At 42.0% G+C, this 26,515-nt stretch overlaps 1 protein-coding gene across 1 annotated transcript in view; it reads right to left on the minus strand.

Moving 5' to 3' along the window:
- Window positions 1-26,515, minus strand: part of LOC104125291 (protoheme IX farnesyltransferase, mitochondrial) — a 113,515-nt gene that overhangs the window by 26,280 nt on the left and 60,720 nt on the right. The window contains exon 7 of the mRNA XM_009637730.2: window positions 8,091-8,161. Within this exon, the coding sequence (XP_009636025.1) occupies window positions 8,091-8,161 (71 nt within the window). The remainder of the gene's footprint in view (window positions 1-8,090; window positions 8,162-26,515) is intronic.

Genomic DNA, 26,515 nt, shown 5'->3' on the forward strand with positions numbered 1-26,515 from the left:
AGAAGTCTCAGGCCAGTTCTCAGTCTCATTAAGATGGAGAAAACTGAAGTTCTGGACTATTTATCAACCTGTTCTTCAAAATAAGAGAAAAGACAGTCCAGGCATTCTCTGCACAGGGTCACTGACTCTAAATACGTTCCCAGGAGCAATGAAAATGAAGGAATTGAGTTATTCACTACAGCCATAGACAGCAGGACAAGAAGCAATGGTCTGCAGTGGATGGAGGATCAGGCTCCAGACACCATTAAGTGGAAGAGCAATCGAGCAGATGAGCCTGCCAAATTGCAATTTAAATCAGATCCTTCCTGCTTATCTGCAGATTCCTCTGCAACACTGCAAGCACACATTTGATATTCATATCATTTTAACACTTCACAGCATGTTCCTAAGTAGCTGCTACATTTCACCTGAGAGGCGAAGAGGATGAGGATGGTTGTACTTTGGGATTTCTGCATTATCATTTTGGTAGTTTATCTACAGTTAGCATCTGGAGTTATATTTTACAAATGTTTGGTGGAAAAAAAAGCAAAAAAACCCCTTCTTATACCATCAAAGTGCATGAATACAACATAATTATTGTAACACATGGGCAGCAATGTGAGTTGCTGTGGCTCATGCTCCTTTACAGCATGATTTATAATATAGTATTCTTTGTGATTCTACGTCCCTAGCAAAAAAAACCTAAACAAAACATATCAAAGAGGTTCTCCACATATCTCAACCTCAGGAATGCAGCTTTTCTAGTCATAAAGACTGGCGAGCAAGCATCTGTGTGAGTGCAGCTAATTAAAGTGTAAGAAAAACCTTTTATATATAAGTTATAACTTGTATAAGACATGATAAACTCTGTCCTTCACAGAAAGAAATGCACTTCTAACATGACTTACTGTAAACAGATCTCAGGGTATAGCAGCTTCTAATCAGAGGCAGCTCCGTAATGGACTTGTTGAGCGGTGACATTTCCTATAACACTTGGCACATGTTGAATAATGACGCTGTTGTGGTTAAACCAGATAAGGTTCAATACTCATACAGGGAACAAAGTGTGGGGATTTTGACTGCATTAAGCCAAAATTTACAAACACAAACCTGACATGTTTGACAGACACAGGAAAAAGAGCCACCAGGAGAACACTGAGTTAAGTTGGGAAAAGGGTCTTGGACTTCGAGATTTATTTCTGCTTGTTTCTGCAGCCTAAGAGGGAAAACGCACTTCAACAACACCTCTGAAGAAAAGGACTCATCGCTAGTCAGTTAAAAAAAGAAGTAAACGGTTACAAATGGTGTCCAAGAGGCCTGTTCATATCAGACACAAAGATGGAAGGATTAGTGTACAATAGCTTGGCTCCCTCCAGCTCACGGGGCTCTACCCCCTGGCGAGGAGCTGACATGAGAGGATAAGACAACTCCATTAGGAGCCCGTATCACTTCTCCGCAGCGTTCCCCACAAGCAGATGGAGCAGCTATTTAGCCAAATGCACCGTGACTCCTGGTTTATACATGAGCATCTGGGATGTTTCCTAACGTGGGGTGAAGTACAATGTACTCCGATTTATCAACCGTCCCACGTGCAATTAAAGATTCGGATAAATAATTTGGCGGCAAAGGGCCCCTCAGCTGAACTGAAAAGCGGCAAGGCGTGAGGGGTCAAGTGTTTCTGCAGGATTTATATTTACCAAACAAGAGCTGCCTGCAAAGGAATGTCTCCGCTGAGCTGCGGCAGAATTAGGTCCGGGCAGGAGGACGGAGCTGAAGGCGCTAGCTGGGCAGCTAGCAATTTCTTCGTTTCAACTGAAACGAATTCAAATGTAATGTTAGAGTTATTAAAACAACCCTCTTTATTGCCCTAAGAAACAAAATATATATGTAGTTAGAGCTATATAATTTCCTGCTAATACGCATTTTGATCTGAGGATAATGTGCAGTATCACCATTTTTCTGTGAGTTCTACAAAAGGACTCTAATACCTTCAAACCATTTAATCAACATCCTATGCAGGCAGTGAATAGATAATTGAAATATAAGTACTGTCATCCATATCCCCTTTGGGAAAGTGACACAGTAAGCATTATATCATTCCATTAGTCCATCCTTTGATGTGGGTTTTATTCTCATTAAACTATGTTTTAGCCTCAAGGTTTCTCCTCCCCCCCACCTCTCCATGATGTGGCCATGCCAGAAAAAAAAGTAAGAAATACCCCGCTGTTCAAAAGGCAAGGACTGCATTTTTACAAGCAATTGTACATGTCAAAAATATAAAGCTGCCTTTTTAATTTCTTGTTTACCAAATACAGTCAATGACAGCTTCTGGAAAACACAGGGTGGAAAATAGGGGAAGCCAGGAGGGGGGTGGTGGGGAAGGAATGCATTTACTTGTTTTCAAATAATAAAGCCTGAATACAAGCAGGATAAAAAATGCTTGAAAAGGCTGCCGTGGTGGTGTCTGCTTTGAATTGTGCCCTGTTTAAACAAGAGGAAAGCCTCCCACTGAAAAAAGAAACATTTTTATCATTCAGAAAGATCTCAGGGCAGTCCCTTTAAAACAAGGTATTTTCTAAACAAAATATTGGAATGTTTCCCTGCAGGGAACGAGCATCTGATCTCTTCAAAATGATTATTCTTGAAGAACTGTAGATTTATGGAGGTTTTTGTTTTATTTGTTTTAACTTAAGGAGAATGAAACCTGCCTGAAATGACCACCCAAGGGAGCAGACCAATCAGCTAAGCAGGGGCTGATCTTTAAACGGGAACTGAAGTTGTACTGAAACCCTTGGGAAGGTTTTAAACCGCTGGCTTAAACCAGGGCTGGCTAAAGGCTTAATGCAGGTTTCAGCATAAGCTGAGGACATGGATTTCCTCTCACGTCGGCGTAACTCCGCTAACATCAGTAGAAACGTTCCTGATTTACATTAGTGTTAGGAAGCAAAGAATCAAGCTAATTACACAGAGTTATCAACAGTGATTACAGGAGGATTTTTTTTTTTAAATGCACACACATTTTTTTCAGCATGGCCTGGTTTTGTTACACTTTGTAGAAGTAGGTCTACTGGGCGGAAAACTCAGGTTTACATAGAACTCGTCTTGTGCCTCAATGTGTTTTTGAATAAACAGGGAAAGTCTGATGTGTTGTAATTTCCTACCAGTTTATGAATGCCCAACTTAGATATTTGTAGTTATACCTACAATTAGTAAGTACAAGCCATCAGTGAGAAATAGTGCTAGCTTAGGAGCTCTTCTTGGTGTGATTCTTCAGGCGTTTGGCATATAGTTTAAACTGACCAAAGCCAACATTACCCAGAAACGTCGACTAGGAGGAAACGCGTTACTGTCTCCATTGATTGCAATAACCATCAGCCACAAGAAGCGGGAAGCTCATATACAGAGCACAGCTCCTTGTGCATTGCTAAGTGAGGAGGTTAACTGGATTCTAGGAAAAAATATTTACTAAACAACATAAGATTTATTTCTTTGGAAGTGTCCAAGGCATTGCCTGCGTTGTGCCTTCTTCTGCCAAGTTAGTGGACTTACACTTCTTAAATGTGCAAGGAAAAGCAACCTTGAGAATGCAAATATTCTGCGTAAGGGGAATTATAATGAAATTTCACAGCATATTATTCCCATATTGAAGGTTTTTAGGACAAGACTGGATAAAGCCTGCAGCAAGCTGGTCTGCCCTCAGAGCTGACCCTGCTGTGAGCAAGAGACTGGAGTACAGCTCTCCTTCCAGCCTGAACCATCCTCTGGCGCTGCCTGTGCGATGCTGCATGGCCCAGGTGCCATGAAACCTGGAGGGAAAGCGAGGGCAGAAATCCCAGCCCTGCTCCCGGGTGGACACTGCAGCCCCTGCTAAGACCAAAGCCAAAGGCTGCAGGACGCGGTACAGAGAATTGCAAAATTCTGCAGGAGCAGAACTGAAAGGTGTCTACATGGTCGTGAATTAGTTATTTAGAACGTGCTGTTTGGTGACTTATTTTTTTTTAAGATGAAAAACTATTCTTGTACGACTATTAAGTTTTTTATGAGTGCTTAGCACAGCACATCCAGCAGTACTGTAAGTTCATAAAACCAGCCACTTTTTAACAAGAGTGTATGCAGTTCTCTGCAGAAGGGCAATCAAAACTGTCACTTTGTACAACATAATGGAGCAGGACACTTGTCATCCTAGGGGCTAAGCTCACTCAGCTACTGCAGCTAATACTAGAGATTTATTTAAATTAATCTGCAGGAAAATTAAATCCATTACTTTAAAAAGCAAGAGAATAAATCATATCCAACAGGAAACCAGGAAAAGCTGCTGCCATTTCAGTCGCATCTAAGGTTGGGTGAGCACATGAAATTTTTCCTCATCAATGACATAAAACCAATTCATAGCAGGAAAAAGAATATCAGCTGTTGTTATAACACAAAATGCAAATATGCTCAATGAGTTTAACACTGCAGCCGAAGTATGAAGAACATCTCAAGCTGTTTGTATTTCCAAACAAGACTGGAGGGGTCAGGGGAGGGAGGAGGACATGTGGGCAGGCTGGAATGATGGATGGCGTTTAGTGGCATGCTGTGTTTGGGTCTACTCTTGTTATTTTTGCAACAGGATGTCTCTGATTACTCTCTGAATAGAGAATAAGGACGGTTACGTCTCATTGCTCAAAGGGAACATTTTTTTCAGAGCCTTACAAATTAAATAGGACATTGTAAAGCAAGCAGTCAATGAACTATCGGGTGCTGTTCGTCACAAATCTAGCTATGGTGTCAGAAGGTTCCCTGGGGGTATCAGCGGTGGGTTTGGGGCTGGCAAATAGGGTATATGTACTCTTTTCCTATGTACAGCAGACCCTGGTTCTACAGAGTCCTCTGTACCATTGCCTATATGGTTTGGTCCAGGCCAAATGATATGAAATATATAAAGCAGGGGCACACTAAGCCTCTAGATAACTATTTGAGCCATAAAGCTGATGCAATATGGAAAGGACTTCACAACAGATGGAGGACAGTTGCTTTTCCAAACCCCATCCTTCCAGAGATCTTTGCAGAACTGGCTCCTGGCTCACAGGGTGCTGCCTGGAGCAATGGTCAGGCCGAAGCTGCCTAACTTAAACACTTCTTGGGTGTCACCAGTAAGATAATGACACTGTCCCCAGCCAGACATCAGGGGCCATGACGACATTCACACTCCACAGTGCAGCCCTGGCCATGGAGCATTTCTTTGAAAGATACTGAGGTTCCTAACTGATGCCAAAGGAAACTGCAAGACCTCGGCAACTGGTAGGAAAGGCTCAGATGTGGGGACCTGGGAACCACGCGAACATGTATGCAGGGAAATGAACACACACACACGGGTTGCCAAAATAGGGTGGGGTGTGTTGCTTTTTTTCAAAGTATAGGCTTCAGGCAGAAAGGAAGGGGAGAAATGTTGGAAGCAAAGTTAGTTAGAACTGAGAGCTGATCTTAAACCTAACTAAACTTGGGGCTGAAGCTGCAAATGGAGGTCACAAAGTGAAAAACACAGGAATGATTTCTCTACAACAGCATAACATTTCCTAAGGAGCCAAGTCCATGAATTAGCTTATCAAAACCAGAGACGCCAGCTCATCCAGGGTCTGGATGACTCAGTAACGCCAAGGACCTCTCACTGGGAGTTACTGACTTGATTCCGGCCCAAGTTCAAAGCATCTAAGAATCTTCTTCATGATGCCACAACTTCTATAAAAAACGTCACTGGTCTCAGTGCAGTTTCTCCGTGGGCAGAAGTTCACATCAAAGCTACCATGAAAAGCCTTTCCAAGGAGGTGCAGAGAGCCAACACAATGGAGAGTCAACAACCTTCTCACTCTTCAAAAGGGATCTCAAGCTCAGGACTGGACCATACAAAAACTGGTCTGACTCTGCTACCCATACTGATCAGTCCTGTAGCAAGGACTATGCAAAATAACTAAAAAGGAAAGAAAGAAAGAAATGAAAAAAGTAAGGAAGAAAGAAAAGATGAAGGGAAATCACAATATATTTATAAACGGTGAAAATGAAGGCAGATCGTAAAACAATGGCTCGTTTGCACTGGATATCAGAGATGTTGTAACACAGCAGAATTAAAAAAGCACCAAACATTTCATGATATGAAGCAGCTACAGAGAAGGAAATGTCAAAACTCAAATGTCAGACAAATTTTGGGCAAGAACTCTGTACATACCCCAAGCTCTCTGGATTCCTTCCCAGAGCCAAGACACCAGGCTCTTACATACAATTTATCTGTCTCTGTCTAGTCTGTTTTTGACTAGTTTTAGCATAGCCATTTAAGGGTTTTATTTAATCAGCCAGGAAGGAAAGAGTTCAAGGAACACCAGGGAATATGTGGCAAAATATAACAAGGTTAGATCACTTGCACTGGATTATTCTCCTCTGGCACACCGCAGAAGAAATAACCCCAGTCGAGGTCTGCACGTTCAACGGTCTACGGGGAACGAGACCGGCATTATTCAAGGTAAGTGACACTTTAAAGAACTTTAAATTAGCTGTTGACAGTCAGGTAGATAGATTGATGAGTGATTACATGAAGTCCCCAACATTACCATTTTGCGGTGAAAGCAAATATGAAGCACGGGGAGAAGTAAGAAAATCCGTTAAATATGGTTTTGCCAATCTGTGGTGCATGCAGATGCCAGTGAAGTTTGTTTAAGGACACTGGAAACTTATAAAACAAATAGCTTTCTCTGGATCAAAAGTTGACAGAAAGTTTCGTAGCTGTATTTTTGACTCCAGAAACACTGCGAGCCGTGCTAGTAGACTGTGATAAAATAAAAATGATAAAAAAAAAATCCCCCCATCACCTTTCTTCCTAAGGAGTAAGTGTTCCTTCTTCCAGGGCTAAAGGACCACATGCAAGGGGAGCAGCAGCGCAGCTCCCCTGAAGTGCACAACGAAGGCTGACTTACTGGATGTACAACAGATGCCCTCGCTGCAGTGGTCCCTAAAATATGTTTTTAAATAAAATTAACTCAACTCAGGAATCTGTAATTAGCACCATCTTTGAGAACAAATCGGAACAAGTTTATTGAAGCGCTCTAACTATTTACAATGAGAGCGAATTTACCCCCGAGGTTCACTTTACTATTTTGTCTCAATTTTCTCGTAATTTCATCCATCACATTTTTTTCAGTCCTCCAAAGGTGATGGATAAAACACAGAAATAAATAGGACCAACTGTTCGCAGGAGCCTAAGGGAAAACATAATTTTGTTATAAATAATCCTTGGCACAAATAATGGAAATGCAATACTAAAATTGTTTGTTGAATCATTTATGAATTGGGCCTTCAGTTTTAGTTTGCAAATAAGTTAGAGTTTTTTGTTGATGTTCTTTTTCACTTTGCTTTTTTAGCTGGCAAACAGCCTTTGAGAAACTGAACTGATACATAATCCAGAAAACAGAGTGAATGAAGGATACTTTTTTTTTTAAGGGAATCCCTATGCTAATACAGGGCTTTTTGGGGGTTGGGGGGATTTACTTATGGGTGATGACAAACAAAATGATGACAAATTTTTACTTTATTTTCATAAGATTCCACCATTGTGAGTTTTCACTCCAGCTTTACGCTAAACATGTAAAAAAGGCAAAGCCAGGTACCTTACAAACCCACTAAAAAAAAAGAGTTGCAGATACCTCTGTCATGAGATTCAAATGACTGTTCATGACCTAACAGATAAACGTGACTCCTAGCACCAATATACAGTTTCATGTTCTTAGATGTGAAATCTTAAAGATTTCTTACAAACAAATGCAAAAGTTCAGTGGAAGTTGACTGTGTGCTACCAGGCTGCGTGTGTACCCACCACACATGAAATAAAACACAACACGAGTGGAAACTCTGCTGTCTTCAGAAATTCAGTATCTTAGAGGAGAGCTCATTACCCAAACTCCTCATATGAAAGTGATAAACAGGAAGAAACATCGGAGAACAGAGAGGCTCAATTCATTCTTAAGCCTTTTGTCTGAAATTGTTATTTTTCATCATCTGAAGAGAGAGAGAAGCTTGGAGGTAGATAAAAGCGACGTGAAGACTCATTTCTCATTAGGCGGAGCAGGTGTGCATAGCCTTACCTGATCTGTCCTCGCACCAGTGGTCTGTTTTTTGTCCTGTTCATATTCGAGTCAAATGGAACCTCAAAGAACTGTAATAAAAACAAAAAAAAAAAAAAAGAGAGAATCAAAATGAAAGGATGCCGGAAAGCATGCCATGCGTGGAATGCACCGGCTGTATCTGCAGGTGCTTTCATCTCTAGTTTTGAAGGTTCAGAAATACAACGAAAATGACAAACTCCTTTTACGGCACTTTGATAGTCTGCGTTCATGCTTCTGGCATCCCCTTAGAAAGAAAATCACCTGGAGGACAAAAACAGTTTGCACAAGTCCCCAAAAGTTACTCATTTGAAGTAGAGTTTGATTCCAAGTTCTGTTCTGGACAGGTTTGACACAGCTTTTATACACACACCATTATAAATACACATGCATTCAGCCCTGCTCCCTGTTTCATAGAATCACAGAATCGTTTGGGTTGGAAAAGACCTCTAAGATCATCAAGCCCAACCGTTCCCCTAACCCTGCCATCCCACCACTAAACCCTGGCCCTAAGCACCTCGTCTGCCCGGCTTTTCAATACCCCCAGGGATGGGGATTTGACCACTTGCCTATTAATACAAACAGCCCTTGCACATGCTGTGCTTCTGGTACTTAAAAGACAAACACTGAATTTTTTTTCAAGATCATCTAACTTCGGAGAACCTATAACCCGCCCCAAAATCAATCAACTCCTGTAAAATGCTACTGAAACTGCACTGAGCATCCAGCTCCAGCAGCAGGGGATGAATGCACCATATGGTGTTATTTAATGTCACAACCCAATTTGACTTTAAACACCGCTTATGGGAAAATTCAGGCAGCACTATCGTCACGCTAGGAATTCCTGCAGGCTTCTGTATGATCCATTTTATAAAGAATGTTACTGGAAAAGCTGAATGCGCTTTGCCATACAGCAAACTGTAAAGCCATTTGGTTTTACATGTGCAAAACAATAATAAAAATAATACACATGTATTTATTTATAAAAAGAATAGTATATAGTTATCGAAAGACTCTTTGCCCACTGACATTATGGCTGTGGTTTTGGGGTAGGATCCCAGTTATGGTGAATATGTAGGAAAAGTACCATAACAAATCCTAATTTCTATCAGACTGACAGCAGGCTCAGTACAGCCACCCTGCAGACAGATTTAAGGTGACTACATGATAAACGACCGCACGACAAAATCTGTGTTATTGCAGCAAGCTGAGGTAACCTCTTACACAACAGAAGACAAAATTAACAAACATCTGCATTTTGACAGGGGCACATCTCTGGCCTTGCTACTTAGCAGGGCTGTGAAAGACCTCTAAGATCATCAAGCCCAACCGTTCCCCTAACCCTGCCATCCCACCACTAAACCCTGGCCCTAAGCACCTCGTCTGCCCGGCTTTTCAATACCCCCAGGGATGGGGATTTGACCACTTGCCTATTAATACAAACAGCCCTTGCACATGCTGTGCTTCTGGTACTTAAAAGACAAACACTGAATTTTTTTTCAAGATCATCTAACTTCGGAGAACCTATAACCCGCCCCAAAATCAATCAACTCCTGTAAAATGCTACTGAAACTGCACTGAGCATCCAGCTCCAGCAGCAGGGGATGAATGCACCATATGGTGTTATTTAATGTCACAACCCAATTTGACTTTAAACACCGCTTATGGGAAAATTCAGGCAGCACTATCGTCACGCTAGGAATTCCTGCAGGCTTCTGTATGATCCATTTTATAAAGAATGTTACTGGAAAAGCTGAATGCGCTTTGCCATACAGCAAACTGTAAAGCCATTTGGTTTTACATGTGCAAAACAATAATAAAAATAATACACATGTATTTATTTATAAAAAGAATAGTATATAGTTATCGAAAGACTCTTTGCCCACTGACATTATGGCTGTGGTTTTGGGGTAGGATCCCAGTTATGGTGAATATGTAGGAAAAGTACCATAACAAATCCTAATTTCTATCAGACTGACAGCAGGCTCAGTACAGCCACCCTGCAGACAGATTTAAGGTGACTACATGATAAACGACCGCACGACAAAATCTGTGTTATTGCAGCAAGCTGAGGTAACCTCTTACACAACAGAAGACAAAATTAACAAACATCTGCATTTTGACAGGGGCACATCTCTGGCCTTGCTACTTAGCAGGGCTGTGTTCCCAAGGGAATGCCAGAGGGGAGGGACTTCGGGAGCAGCAGGGACTCCATCAGAGCCCGAGGGGTGCACATCAGGGGAAAGGCGCTTCGTTTAGAGGCACGCGGAGATGACAGGAACCACCTTTCCCATTTATTACTTTGAAGTAACGACTCTACAACAATTTGCGAACCTCTGCTGTTGCTCCTATGTATTGCAAGTGCGACAGGGATCAGATACCCACGGATCATCCTGCTTAACACAGCCCGTGCTGTTCTCCACTCGTGGCGACATTTTTAACCTCCAGTTGAATCATCTTCCCAACAGTTGTAACCATTCCCGGGAATGCGGTTATAAGAAAATCCTGCATGCATACGAGTGAGCGCGTGCACGTGCTCAAGCCCACGCGCTAAAGTTATCCTGCTTAAACAAAACTTGCTAACAGCACACTCTAAAGCCAAGACATTTGGCAGTGGGCATCATCCTTGGGTTTTGTTATGCTTGTGAAACTGTCCAAACCTGGGAAAGAAGGGGACTTGGGCAGGTGGCAGGGAAGAGAGGGGAGAGGGAAGCAGCAGCAGCAAGGGGGGCACTGGCTGGGGGACCCCAGCCCTGTGCTCCCCCCTGACAGCCAGCAGCTGTGAAACCCCTTGGAAAAGCAGCTGCCTCGTCCCCCTCTAGTGGCTGGCCAACACGAATTAATGGATAATTACTGTTGTTAACTCAGCTGAAGCCTGTTACACATATTAAAGTCCTCAGTTTGTCCATGCTGGATCCAAAACCTACCACAGTTCTGCAGGGAGCAAAAACCCTGCATTTGTCGGTTTGCGTTAAAGGCTGTAGATTAAATGCTCAAAAGTTAAGAAATATAAAAGCATGGGAATTGAAATCATCAACACAGCCCTTAATTACTAGTTCACATCCATTTCACTAAAATTTCTCGCCTCCATCTGTGTGGTGGAGCAGGATGGGGCTGCTGGTTTGCTCTCTGTAAACCTCCATCATCTGGAGCAACTGGATGGACCGCCCAACCCACTCCAGTTCCTACCAACCCTCAAAGCCTTCCAATTTTATTGTCGATATTCCTGAAGCAAACTCAGGCTGCTCAGCCACCTCAGGTGAAAGAGGAAGGGACTTGAGGAAGAAAAAGGGTCAGTTTATACGTCTCTCACTTGGTCAAAGCAACTAACAAGTTATTTCTCATCCTCTGTTATGCCTGACCTGCAGTAGCAATGGTCACTCCCAGCTACGGCCAAAGCTGGTGGAGACCCTAGTTTAGAAGAAAAGCAAAAGAAGAGTTTAAAGAGCCTGGTTTAAAAGAAAAGCAGTCTACGGGACAGCTCAAGCCCCAACAGACGGAGCCTGAGCAGCCCACTCGAGAGGGACAAGTCGGATCTGCACGGCTGCGACACTGCCCTTGAAGTGCTGGATGCTTCACAAAGAACCTCTATAGGAAGCCGCAATGAGTACCTTCAGAACAGGGAAAGCACCCCGTTTGGATCCGAAAGCAGTGATTGCTTCTGACAGCTCAGCATTTTGCTAATGGTTTGTTTCACTGTTACATTTCAGAGACAATTACGTTAAATGAAGAAAAAATGTCATTTGACATCAGACTGGTGGAGCAATACAAGGGGAAAATTCTATACAGCTAAATATTTTCTCCTGAACATGTTCTGAGCTAGGCTCAGTTTTGCTTTTTCTTTTTAAATACACAATTTCTCCTTTATTTCTACTTGCAAAGTCTGACTGCCGTGAGCTTATTTCCAGTTTAAACTTGTGCATATGGCTCATCTGATAGTATTTAAGCTCACAGATAAAGGTATTCCATGTGCGATGGATAACATCAAAATAACACACAGGTTTTAAACTCTGTGTCTCAAACATAAAATGACTGAAAGGAAGAACAGTTGGGCACTCGACACTGCTGAAAGAATTTAAACTTAGGCAGTTGAGTTATCAGTGTAACCTGACAATACCACATAATCAGTGTAGGAAATTTTTCCATATACTTAATATGGTAGTTAACCACCGCATAGAATAGAAATTTTGAACACGAAACTTCTCTGCTGAGTTAAGTAGTCAAAAAACGTCAGTGTCTGTTGTATACAGACACGGCTGCTCCCGAAATTAAGATTACTGCATGACTTAAGTCTGAATTTTTTCGCTTTTTTAAATTTGATGAACTGAATAATCTGTTCCTGTCAACTGCACGCACGGAACTACATATCTGATTGAACCACAGTGAAGAAAAATCCTTTTATTTGCAATACCCCAGATTCTTTCACTGAGCTAGTTGCTATTACATGTCAGCAAGATGCCATTTATCAAACTTTTCCCATTTTACTCCCAGATGTTCAGAAAAATTCTCTCTCCGCTTGAAATTATTTTCCCCTGATATTCTAGAAAAAATGAAAAAAAAAAAAAAAACGCATCTCAAATATCATTCCATAGGAATGAAAGTGAACTCAAACATATTAGCTCATGCCAGGCCAGTACGGTACAGCTTGTTTCAGCAAACCGTAAATTCAGTAAGATGAATCCTGAGTAAATAAATATTTTAGAAGCATTCAAGAGTCTTTTTCCTCAGGAAGTCTGAATGCATCAGTTCAGCCGGACAAGGGAGAACATTATCTGCCGCAGGTACTTGGGAAGCTAGCCACCAAAAGGACAGGCAGAGGGTTAAATCCACACCATCTAAAAATCCCTGAGTGACAGAACTTGGCAACGGCTTTCAAGACCCTAACCTAAATTTTAATCAGTATGCATGAACATTTAAAACATGATGATGGAAAAAAATAAATCAGGCCAGCTAGTACTTTGTGGTTTATTCCTCTGGCAGGCTCATCAGGCTCTTTGTGCAGATCTCATCTAGTTAATACACAGTAATTATATCTTAAACATCTAACAATTCTTAGATTAGCTGTCACATTACTGCTTATAGCTATTTACACTTACTTTTTTTTCCCCTTCAGCTTTTTCATATTGGTTTCCATTTTTTTTTAATTGAAACATTAAAGATTGTGTAATTTCTTCAAGCTACCTCCTGGAAACAGCAGTCAATGCAGAGGGTAGCTAATCATTCAGACTTCCTGGGGGACACACAGATTAATAATTTTATTTGGACTAAGCCAAGATTCCCATTGCATCACCTTGCAGACGCAGATGGCTTTACGCTACGCTGGCACTCTGAGGGCTAAACATGATACGAAAGGAGCGAGAGGACGTCCCGTGCCTTTACAGGATGCCCTCACCCTCTTTCCGTATCATCAGTTAAACACCGACACCACCTATTAAGTTTTCAAAGACGGTGGCCTGACTATTTGCAGTTAATTAAGCCAGCGGAGCGGACGGAAAGCCCTGAGCACATGCTGCGTTTGCCATCCGTGGTCATTCCTGTGGGAGAGATTTTAACTACTGAATTATGACAGTTCAATAACTTTACTCCTGTTCACACGAAAACGTAAATAGAGTGCATTAAGGGGAACAACACATCATATAGTTTATCAAACGGATCACCCACTCTTAGGCTAGTGAACGTCTCTCATATACAGCTTTGGATTTAGAGCGCAGCAAGCACCAGCCTGGCCCCTGTCCAGGACCAGCTCTAATCTGTGACACATGGTGGAAACAGCAGCGGCTGAAATAGGCAACCAGTCTTCCATGTATTGACATAACATTTTACTCTAATGCTAAACACATATTTACAGCAGAACCGATAATCCCATGAGTCTAAAGACAGAGTGGAACCCTGCTATTAAAAGACAATTTAATTCAAAGCAACTAGGAGGTCGTCCCATCGCAAAACGATCCCTGCATCTGAGCAGGCTTCCATGTGCTCCTTGGCAGCAGAACTGCCCTCTGGATGTCTGTCTTTCTCTCTGAAGGCTCCCTGAAGGGCAGTTCAGGTGACTCTATGGCACTAATGAGGGAATGGGAAGATGAGGCTGTTGCTGAAGAGCAGTCCCCTCCTCCTGCACCGAAGTGCTGCTGGTCTCCAAAATCCTCTGTCTTGCACCACACTGGGGAGGTGGAGATGAACTACAGGGATGGGTGCAGGTGGTGGCTGAAGCCTCTCCTCAGCTAAAATCTCTTGCTACAGAACCAAGCAAACATTTTCAACACAGTGCAAATAACAACCAGTACCACTGGACTCCCCACGTGAACACTTCACTGAACATCTACAGCCAGGGCTGAAACTGGGCTGTATAAGGCAAGTCTTGCAAATATTGGTCTTGTTGAATTAGATGCTTCTGGGGTTCTCCAATTTCCCAGGTGCTACAGTAAGCTCTGATCCTCTTTGGTTTTCTCTGGCATTGCCAAAGAGCAAGCAGTTAACCAGAAACATCACCGAAATGCACAAGCACACACCGAAACCCAGAAGGCGCATGACTCAGGGAGGAGCAGGCAGACCAAAACCAGGTGGGCAGTGTGGCGGCAGAGAGGAGTCTGGATACCTGGACAATAACCTGAGGTTTCCAGGGAAGGAGACATCCCAGAAGCCATTCCTCACAGCTGGCCATGCAGCCTCCAAATTCATCGGGTTTTAGCACTAACCTTTCACGTAAAGTCTTCCATTTTCTCATGCGCTCAAAGGAAAGTTGCTGTAAGCAGCACTGGAAACCCATCAGACCACAAAGAGTTGAGTTCCTTCCTCAGTGAGTGCTCTTCCCTTCCATGTCACCTAATTATTTCTACTCTTCATGTTTTCGGCGATTTATCTTACGTTGTGATAAAGTAATGTATAATTACATAAAAGGAGAAGAAAAACGTAACATATAATTTATGGTAAATAAGATCAAAGTCAAGATAATTATTATTGGTTTTCTTCTGGTTTCCTTTCAATCACTTTTATATGAAACCAACAAAAAATAATTAAAGTACATTACAAAGGTCTTTTTATTCAATTGTACACAGATGTGACTAAAAAAAAAGTGAAGGGAAGGATTTTCAAAAGCACTCATGTACTGATCTAACACTATTCGCACTGAAGTCAATGGCAGTTTGACTTCAATGAGAGCAGAGACAGACCAACACTGAGTGATTCTGAAAATCCCACCCTAATTGTACAAACAAGGGAAGGCTTTAGAGATTGCTGGCTTGGAGATTGTATATTTGAGAATCATAAAGGGCACACAGCACCTGTTTGTCTTCAAGATATGAAAATAAAGCAAGGCAAATATTTTAAGGATTAGAAATGGCTTCTTTTTTTTTTTTTTTTTAAGGCAGTATCTGAAACCCCCCTGGCTCTGCAGTTCCCAGTCTAGCTATAGATCTGCTTTAATATTTTCCATTTCAAAGAGGATTCTAATTAAAAAATGAGATTGATGCAAGCCTGAACAATGTTACTTACAGATAGAGAAGGGCAGCTAAACCCCAAACGGTCACATCCCAGGGAAAGGTCTGCTAGGTAAAGCAGCTGCCACCTTTCTTTTTTTTTTTTTAAAAGCTTCCACAAAAGACACACATTCTTCTTATTAGCCAGTGTTTAGCAGCTCATTGGTGTGTACAGGGAAGAGAACAGGAGGTAACGGCAAAGAAAATGTTGATACCTGTCACTTCAGAAACGTATTTCCAGGATGGAGAATGCAAAGACTCACAGACTTCAATTAGCACTGATTTGTCCCCTCAGATTAACGACCTGCCGTCTGGGCTTTGCTCTTAAGCGCTCAGGAGACAACGCTGCTATTTCCTTGGCCACTTACAAAGGTGTGATTCTCTAGGGATTCCCAGAGATATCCACTGCCCCCCAAACTGAGATTTTTATTTTAGCTTTTTCATTGCACTTAGTATTTAAGTGCACTCAGGTGGTGGCACTGCCCAGAGCCCTTGGCACGCTGCTCTGGATCTGTTTTCAGCTCATCCAAATCCTTTTAGTGGGTCTGACCAACAAAACAAGCGGTCATTAAACTCTTGTGGCTTAGTGGCCTTTTCATCAGCACTTTGGCCAAACAATATCCTTTGGCGATACCAGAAGTGCTGCTACAAGGAGCGTGAAAAGCTCATGAGGATGTTACCACTCAGGAGTGTCAAAACGACATGGTCCAAATACCAGAGTGCCTCATTACTGCTGCTCCGTCCGCGGGTCCTGTCACGATGATGAGGGCTCGGCACAGAGGTGCTGACGAATGCATCCTGAAACGCGATGCTTGTCCCCGCTGAAGCACAGCTGGATGAACCATTGTCCCCACTGAAGCACAGCTGGATGAACCACTGTCCTCACTGAAAGCACAGCTGGATGAACCACTGTCCCCAGTGAAGCACAGCTAGATAAACCACTGTGCCTGCAGGCGTGGATGCTCTGGTGGCACCCACCTGGGTAAAAGCAGCGAGGGTGGAAGGAAAGACCCTGTGCATGTGTCTGAGCATTCTGCAGTAAGCAAGGAATTAACAAAGTAGGAGAAGATAACTAAGGACTACATGTGGTCTTCAGTTGTATGAATAACTTTGAATGAAATAATGGGGCATTTGCACCAAATGACTTTATCTACCCCTACATACAACATTTTCCTTGTCTTCATCTTCGAATCAAATTTGCTAGCACCAATGCATAAAAAACCCCACAACAACCAAACTTGGTCCGTCTCATTTTTTTCAATGCACATGATGTCCAAGACTTGAAATGGGAGGAAAAAAAAGGAAATCTCCTGTTTTGGTAAACAGAAAACAGGTTGGGCAACCGCCGCTGAGCCCAGCTCTTCCCACTAAAATCACCTTTTGCTAAGAAGATATTTAACAAAAATGAAATAATAATAAGAATAAAACCAGGCCCTTATTTTATAAGCTGTTCCATCTTGCAAACTGCTGACATCATGAGCCACCTAAATAGCGTATTCCCGAGGCCTCATGGAGGTCAGCCACAGCTTCGGGGGAAACGCAAACTGGATACCGCAGACAGGCTTTCACCTTAAGTGATCCACCTTGGAGAAATAGCTTTCACGGGAAGAAATGCTGGTTTCTGGCCAGCTGCCAAAGACTTCTAATAATATTAAGTATTTACCACCACCAAGTCCTTTTTATTTAGCACACAATTAATGCATCCACAAACAAAGCTCCTTACTCCAAGCCTTCCTCCAGCCCCACTTCCAGGAGGGCACTGGACCATCAACACACTTGGGCTCCTTGAACCAAAGGGAGCAATTTCCAAAGCACAGGATGAACTACACTGAATGCCTTCCCATCCTTTTCTTTTGGACACGGTCTTTGTCACCATTGGGCTCTTCCTTTTCATCTTAAAATGAAAATTGCTACAAAAAAGTGTTTCAGGTCTGAGCCCCTAGTTAGATAACACCTTGTGCCCTTCCCTTGTGCTGACCCAACCAAGTGCACCCACAGAACAACTTGATCTGGCCAAAAATACAACTAATTCCCCTCTGGATCTTTTAAGTTTTTGACCTGTGCCACTGGATCAGGTCACCCTGGACAAGAAAACAGGAGAGGGAAAGGGTGAAGCCGTGACTCCGCTCCCACCGCTGAGCTGGTGCATCAGGCACCCCAAGACAGAAGCACAACACAACGGTGTCTCCCCCATTTCAGCATTATGCTGTTATCTCTATCCAGGCTCACGGAGATAAAGGCAACAAAGCAACATTCATCTCTAAGCATTTTGTTGCCCAGGAATAGTAAGGGAAAACTTAACCTCCCCACGCACACTTCAACAACTGGACTCTGATCACCCCAAACCTGCCACCCACCCATGCAGGATTTTTGCATGTCTGTAATGATGAATTATAAGAAGTCAGATGCAGAGATACATACTTTCTGCTCTTAAGGAACTATTTTACTTCTGTATGTTTTAGGAACAATTATCAGAGTTAAAGAAAAATACCACCTTTATGCCTACCAAAATACACTGCAAAGCCATTGCTTTGCAAAGGCATTTTCTCGAAGAGATTCTTTTGCATTAAATCATATTTGTCACGATGCCAGCATGCCATGAGTGTGGCGTATAAATTAAAAAACAAACAAAATTTCAAATGACAACCTCTTCCCTGAAGATAGGAATTGCACAAGGTCAGTATCTGGTTTAAGTTACTATATGTCCTAAAATACACAAGGCCAGGTCCTTTGGACGCAGTGCAGCTGCCTTGAGCAATACTGCAGATAAAATCCAATACTGAACACGGCTTAGACAAATTCCTGTGGTGGAATAAAGTTGTTACTCAGGAACTCTTGGGGAAGTATTTCTGCTGCCCAATGCAAGTGCTTAAGTCAAACAGGAGATCCAGAGTCAACCGGGAGACCCGTGTCTCCTCCAGACAGCAAGTGAGAGCAAATAGAGGCAGGAGCTGGTCCGATTGAGATGCAAAGCCTTTATTTCTCTCTAGTAACTACAGAGGGACCCCCGAGCTCCTGGCTTTAGCCAGGGCAGTTGTAAAAGGGGCAGGTAACAAGACAGCCCTCTAGTCTATCAGTATCGGCTGCTTTTCAGTCCCCTGTGGCTACTAGAGAGCTATAAAATAAAGCAGCCTCGCTGCCGCTCTATTCTTGCTCAGGAGATTAGAGCAAGGAAGTGGAAAGGTGAGATTTAAATCACTTCCACACGTCTCCTGGCTCCAACCCATGTGTCCAGGATCCAGGTCATTTTAATCAGCTTTTTCTAATTTGTCACTCAAATGATAAGAATACTAATCTGCCGCAATGTGCTTCCTGCCAGGCACCCGAATATTAATCCATAAACTCTTCTCTTCTATCACATGTAGATGTATTCACTTTAACTGCTTATGGCTGACACGTCCTCGTAGCAACGCTTGCTTTCTGTAAGACAGCCAAAAGTAGCACCGTACAGAAAACAGCAGCCTTGCCTGCTTTTGGCTATGGAAAGGTTATTTATGTAGTTGCATACACATAAATTACTTATTCAAAACATCTTTTAGGTTTGGAAATAAATTAAGTTTTGTACTTTAAGGTACTGGCACCTGTGAAAAACATTTTGCTTTGGTCCATCTGTATTTGGCAAAAGAAAAATCTACAGCTCCTTCTGACCAGAATAGTAAAAGCAATCCCACAAACCAACCTCCCCAAAAAACACAAGGAATGAAATCTGGGAAAACTGTAATACAGCCAAAAAAAAAAGCCTAAACATGAACGAGGGTGTAGAGTGGCATCAGCATTTACTGACGCCTCGGAAACCCAGTACGGTGACGGTGCCCAACTGCCGCGGAACAGATCTGCTGGACTTACCCGCAGCTCAAACCTCTTAATGACAATAAAATAATTCCTCAAGAGTTATTCCTTTAAAGTATTTAAAGAGCTGATATCAGGAAGCGTTTCAACTCACATTTTTACATATGGCACATTTAGGGAATCTACCGGGTTTATAGCAGAGAGTTTATAATACACCCTTTACAGTAAAATTTGAAAACATCTTTTTTCTGTTGTTCAGATGTCTGAAAAGAGAGCAAGAAATCTCTGCAGGGGGTTTAATGATTTACACTTCACTGGCAAGAGAACAGCCTCGTTCCTCCACTCCACCATGCGCTCCCTGTGCCAAAAGGAGTCTATTTTCTTATATTCTAAAGAGCTTTAAATGTTAAGAGATAATATCAAAGCCTTGGTGAGTGTAATATTGTAACTTCATTTGTGTACCTCTGGCTTTACGTTTTAAAAATCTTGGCAATAAAGCAAATCAAGAGAAAATCACTCTTCTCTCTCCCATCTGTACAGAACTTAACAGAAAGCTGTCGATATCCTAACAAGATCTATTTATTGCCTTATTAATTTCACAGACCACAAGGGAAAGCCACATCTCTGCTGAGGAACATAAGAGTTATAAAACCTCCCAAAAGTCCACAGCTAAAGACAAAGGCGCACTTCTGTGAGCAGTGGCTTTCAACCAAGGGTCCTCAGACTGCACAGGAGAGGTTTCTTAAAGACTATCAAGAAAAGCAAGTTGCATATGCGATGTGGCAGGCCACATCTGTGACACTTTTGAGGCATTCTCTCCTCCTTCTAAAGCTATCGCAGCTCTGCAGCTCAAAAGACACGGAAGAGTTGCTCACAAAACTCTATGGTTTGTGGTCAAGCCTAAGGATTTTACCCATAGTAAGTTAGTTTTGGTAAGGGATTACTCTTCATAAAAACAATTCTATGCAGAATGTGTAGATCTGCCAAATACAGTAACAAGGTACAATATCATAACAGATACCCAAGGTATATTTAATTGCTTAGCACGAGCTTTGCAGGTAAAATCCAGTAACCACCTACTTTTTTCCTTTTCAAAAGCATAGTGCAGAAACTGGGACAATTAACTGAGGATGGCCACCATTATGCTCTTCTGCTAAGGGCTGGATGACAAACCCATATGCTGAGAAGTCGTTACAAAGACATCTCAAACCAGTAATTAGGTCTCACCTTTCCTTCCCCTTCATTATAAATGAAAGTGAAGCAAGAGTTTCATGATGACCCATTAGAAAGCACAAACACCCAAACCTGTTGCAAGGGCATCACATCATCCATCTTTCTAAAGCTGTCAAGAAATGTTTGTCATTCCAATACTGCTTGCATCTCCCAAATGCTAAGATAACACGCCCATCAATCTCAGCTAGAGTTAAAAGAGGAGTTGAAAAATAAATAGTTCTGAGTCATGTTACTAAGAGGGATTCCACACACTATTAATTTTAGCTTGGAAACCAATTAAGACATCAAATCGGCATTACCTCCTCCCCTTTTTAAGGTATAATGACCTATTCGCTTGCATAAATTTATTTATTTTGTGACAGTGATCCTTTCAAATGCTTCAGAAGCTTAAAAAACAATAATTTTAGTCCTGGCTTCTGGCAACAGGAAAATTTTTGCCAAAAGGAGGTCAAAGATATGGACAAGACAGCATGATCCTCTCTATTTTAGAAGGCCATTCTTAAAATAAAAGAACAATAGTAAGAAACGTAATGGCATATAAGCAAAACTTGTCCTAAGCACTGCATGAGCATCAATATGCTGGAATAAATTAGTGCTTTCCACCCAAAGCCTGGGGCAGCTTTCATCTCCTTCAGCCCAACCGTGGCTTCTTGCTCACGAGTGCCACCAGCTATGGTAGCAGTTCTCTTCATCAAGGCAGTAATCAAGTGATGTGAGTGTGTAAAACTGCACAATCCTTCTATAAAAAGGTCATTAAGGCACGAACTCACTGCCCACCCGCAGGGCTCAACGCTCCCGCCTGGCTCCTGAAGCTCATGCAATGGATATTGCCTCTACCTAGCAGTGAACTTGCAGGAGCTTTTTAATATTGACACGGAAATGCCACTCATCAGATTTGTCTTCCAGGTGCCTCAAATGTCACCTTTGTTTGCTAAGTGCTAGTCCAATATGAAGTTTTCTGAGTATCTATGGGGAACAAAAAAAAAATAATCAACCCTGCATCTCAGTGTCCTAATTTCCCCTGGGTGCCAGTATCCATCAGAGAGCTTTTTGGGGACTATTTCAAACTCCTTTCTGGATGTGCTGGCACAGGGATCTGGAAGCTTTGACTAAAGAGGTCTCACTAAAACTGGAGAGTTGGGACTAGTGCTTTATTCAACCACATGGAAAAAAGATAAAATAATCTGGTTTCAACAGGAGAGTTGACTGAGGGTCTTTGCACAGGGCGCTAAAGCCAGACTCTGCGCCATGGGAGTTTTTGGCATTGTGTTCATTTTCCATGGAACTAAACCCAGAATCATGAAAAGTCTTCCTGTGATCACAGAAGTGCATTACAGTATCTAGTCTTGGATCAAAAACTTTATTTAGGAAAGCAGGAATATATGTGTGAGAAGACAAGAGATCGAAAGTCCAGCATCAAGGTCCCACCAATGACAGCAGGTTTTCATTGCTGGCAAGTATAAGATAAAACACAGAACTTAATTTGCTTGTCTCAGAGCCCAGATCAGTGCATGATGCCACCTACCCCAGCTTATCTATGGACAAGCATAAAAAATTAAAAAGAAAAAAAAAAACCAACCCCACTATCCTCTCAAGACAGGACTGTAAAATCCAATCAGTCGCTCTGATGGAAACTCTTGAAATAATCATTAAAAAATCATTATGAACTGGAACCAAAATGAACATTGTCATATTTCTATGACAAAAAACTAATCTGCTCAAACATCTACTTTTGGGCCAGATCTCAAATTCTTCAGTGAGGAAGGGGTGCGTATATACCTGAGAAACACTAACTTTGCAATTCCAAAACCAAGCTTGCAACAAAAAGTTCTTATTCCAAACCAAAAGTACCCATTAAAAGACACTCCCGAGGAAAAAACTTCTGCTTTAAAATTCACATCCTACTAAAATTCAAATGAATTTCCCTAGGTAGGCAAGTCCTTAAATGTATACCTCCAATTAATTATGCTGCAGTTCCTGTGTAGACAAGTCCCAAGATGCTCTTACATGATAATCATTAAATATGAAGTGGTGAAGTGAATTGCAACATTTAGTAATGCTTCTTATGAACTAAGATTTATAGAGGAAGCATGAAATAAAACTAAAAAAAGCACATGGTTACTGTGTCTGCATGTTGTACTGAAAAAAAAAGACGACAGATATGAAAACAGCCATTGAAAATTATGAATAGCTGGGCACAGGCACTTTACCAAAATTTCTGCTGCAGAAGGCAATGCTCAGCCCACCTACTTATTTAATCTATGTAATAGGAGTATTAAAATTAGAATGAAATCTAATTATGTTTTACAAGTCATTTAAACACTGAACACATCATGAAAATAATTGACAGAATTGTGCTATTTAGTAAATACAATTTTATGCTTAGCTCTACACTTTAGCAGTTGTTTAAAATGAGCAGTGAAAAGCTGAGGTGTACCTCACAGTTTCACTATATAAAAAAAAAATAATTCCAGTGCTGAAAAACAATCATCTGTTCATGGCTGGGGAAATGATACGAATGTAAAATATCTCAAATTGTGGTCCAGGAAAAGAAAAAAAGAAAAAACCAAACCAACTGCAATCAGGCAAAAGAAACTTTCAACGCAAGTGCCTTGCTCCAGCAAAACGCAGCTGGGTATCCAACTCCTTTATGCACCTTGACATTTCTCTCTAAACATACGCTCATACAAATAAAGGTCTAAAATATATTTTCTACCCTAAAACGTACACAAAACAGGTTTGCAAGATTGCTCATAGGGTTTATAAGCACTTCATTTACACACAAGCATATGCATTTACTATATAAATATTTATAGTCTGGCAGTTCACTCTCCCAATCTGCATGGGTTTTCTCTGTTGGGTTTCACCAGCGATATTTCCTCTGAATTTCCACATTTCCAGATGCTTTGCTCATACAGCCTTGATGGAAAACAGTTGTGCCTATTAGCAGACAAGCTGCTGACAACTAAGCCGAGCTTCTAAAAGCTGGCAGAGAGATAATCTGGCACCGAGATCTGATAAGTTGAAAGAGAAGAGGCATGGTGGCCTGCAAACACGGAGAAGTCAGAGGAAAACCTAGTGGAGCCCTGAGCCTTTCCTTAGGATGCTTCTCATCTCATTCCAGAGTACCTCAGTCAACTCAAAGAGAAATAGTGTCTTCGTCAACCATCCCGTTGCCCAGCACCGCTCAGGTCTTAACAGACAAAGCTGTCTATTACAAAAAGGAAAGAAAATGCTGCTCCATGAAGTTATAGCCCCTTAAATAAATTGTATTTACAAATATATTTAATAGAGATATATTTTAAGAGTTGTTTCTCCTGCTTAATTGTTTAAAATACAATGAAGACAAAAAACCTCTGTTATTTTATTTTGCCTTTCCTTCTGACAAATAAGCAGCAGAGTATAATCTTCATTTCACAGAAGATATTATGTTGGGGGTGGGAAAAAAGGCAAATGCATCTGGCAGTGCAGGAGATGTTTACTGCATGTATTCACGCCTTCTCTGAAACTATGAATGTTGAACACCAGCATTCCAGCTGTCACCAAGCAGTGGTACCAAAGGGCAACAGCAGAACAAGGCAAACCAAGTCTGAAGCAGCAAAGTGAGCAGCACGTCTCCAGCTCAACCCCTCCGTTTGCCACCTCCTTTCCTGCACGGTTTTGCACGCCATGCACCGCACACGGCGAATGATTTGCAGAAACGCCCCAGCCAGGGCTCGCAGCCGGGGGAAAAAAGTAATCCCATCGTGCGCTCTCAGTTTATGCTTTCTTTATCTCATGGTCATCTATTTCTAGAGTAACACCAGAGATTATAGGGGGGTTCAGTTTTATGGCAACAGAAACTTGCTGGGGCAGATCGGTGCTACTGGCACAGGCACACCGGGAGCTCGGCCTGGTCTGGCCCCAGCAAGGACAAGTTCAGGAAACATCATGCTTAATCTATCCCAGCAGTAATGTCACCGTGACTTCCCGAGGATGAGCCGTACCACTGCCTCCCAGCGCTGCGCCAGACCAGGCACTGATTTTACTCAGACAGTGATTTTTCTTTAGACAGCACTGGAATCCTTCCAGGGTAGATAAAATCTGAATTTTTCCATGCAAAGAACTAAAATACTCATCAAAAATATAAGACCTCATTTATATTCCTATACTCCTCCTCAGGCATTCAGTTTTGGCCACTACTGAGAGAGAGAATTTCTTTGTTTTGACCCCGAATGACTTTCCCAATGCATCTTACAGGTGAAGGGGACTCCCTCCCTCTCCTGCTGCCGCCCTCCCACCCGCTCCTTAATTAAAGATGCTAAGGTCTAACAGAAACCATATTACAGATGAAAACTGGACGGTGATGCATGAAAAGTAAGTGTGTAGATAGGTTTGGGAAAACAGACTGTTGGTAATTATTTTAGTGTTTACTTAGAAGCTTTGAACTGTTTTAAAATAGGTAGGAAGTAGGATTACTGCCATTTAACAATAAAAAGGAGGAAAAAAGCACAAGAAAACTATTCTTCAGTTCTGAACTGATGCCAGGGACTGGGGATCTCTTTAGGAATGTAACTCATTGAAAAAAATCTTTTATAAAGTAACATGGCAAATGGAAACACTGTTTAATCAGAATTATCCCAGTTCGAAGGCTGGACGGAGCCAGAGCCAGCACCCTCCGCCTGACAGCGAGCGCACGGGGGCTGCCCCTCTCCCAGCCATCCAGGCGTTAGCAAACAGCCAAGCTGCCTCCACGGTCAGGTTCATCCAAATACCTTTTCCATGAACAAATCAAATAAGGCATTTATCAGCCGAAAGAGGACTACACAAACCAAAGGGGGTTTTATGTAGGAGTTTTTCCCTTCATAAACAGTCCCGAAACTTTTAGTCCAGAAGGTCTTGGATTATCACGCTACAGCCAGACTAGTACAAAGCATCCTTGATGTCTAGACCAAATGAAAAGATTAGCAGGTCTGCTCCAGTGCCGATTACACCAGGCTCATACTATTTTTCCAGCGGATGCTTTCATAATTAAATATCGCGTAGCAGGAGGCACTTTAACATTTATGTCACCCTCACCTAGGAAAATAATAAAAAGTTTATTTGCATTGAGAACTATAAAGTATTTAAAATCATTCTATGGCTGTAACAGCAACCTGTCAAGCTGTAAAGAGAAATCTAGATTTTAGTGAAGAGGGTCCCTCGGGTACGCTGTGTATCAGCAAAGCAGAACGGCAATCACATTATGCCTGTAACTAATATGGACAAAGTGGAATGAGTAATAAAAGCCAACAAAAAACAACTTTCACTCTGATTAGTGATCACGGACTAATAGGCTTCAATAGCAATGTAGAATTAGGTGGCACCATCAATCACTCGGGTGTCTCCAAGCAGCAGGAGCTGTGCTTGCTAAGGAGGCATCAGGGCTACCTTCGGAGACGGATTCCCACTCTGAGCTGTGCCAGGGTCTGAGGTTCCTCGAATGTAGTAGCTGTGTTGATCTGGAAGAAAGGCAAACCCCATACCACAACCCTGGGCACGACGAGAAAGGGCCTCAAGGGCAGGTTCTCCAATCTCTCTGGTTTTTTTTATAAAGTTAACAGACTTGGTCCAGACAGGTCTATCAACTCTTTGGGATGAAGAAAGGTGGCAGATTTTAGCTGGTTTGAATAGCCATTGCTCTGCCTAATGCTAATATCTGGCATTTTAAATTCAGTCAGGGCCACTCATAAGAAAAAAAAAAAAAATCACAAGAATTCCAAAGGGAATGGATATTCATTAGTGATATAAACAGACAAATAATGGATCTGTTAAACCACGTTCATACTTCCTTGGTAATTGCATCAAAACACAAGACAACAGGCCAGGCTTTTATGGGGATTTTTTGTTTTAAGCAGCTGGGTGTAAACCTTGAGCAAGTTTCTCAAGCCT

Source organism: Egretta garzetta, unplaced genomic scaffold (assembly GCF_000687185.1).
Source record: "Egretta garzetta isolate BGI_Z169 unplaced genomic scaffold, ASM68718v1 scaffold34, whole genome shotgun sequence".
NCBI classification, from domain to species: domain Eukaryota; kingdom Metazoa; phylum Chordata; class Aves; order Pelecaniformes; family Ardeidae; genus Egretta; species Egretta garzetta.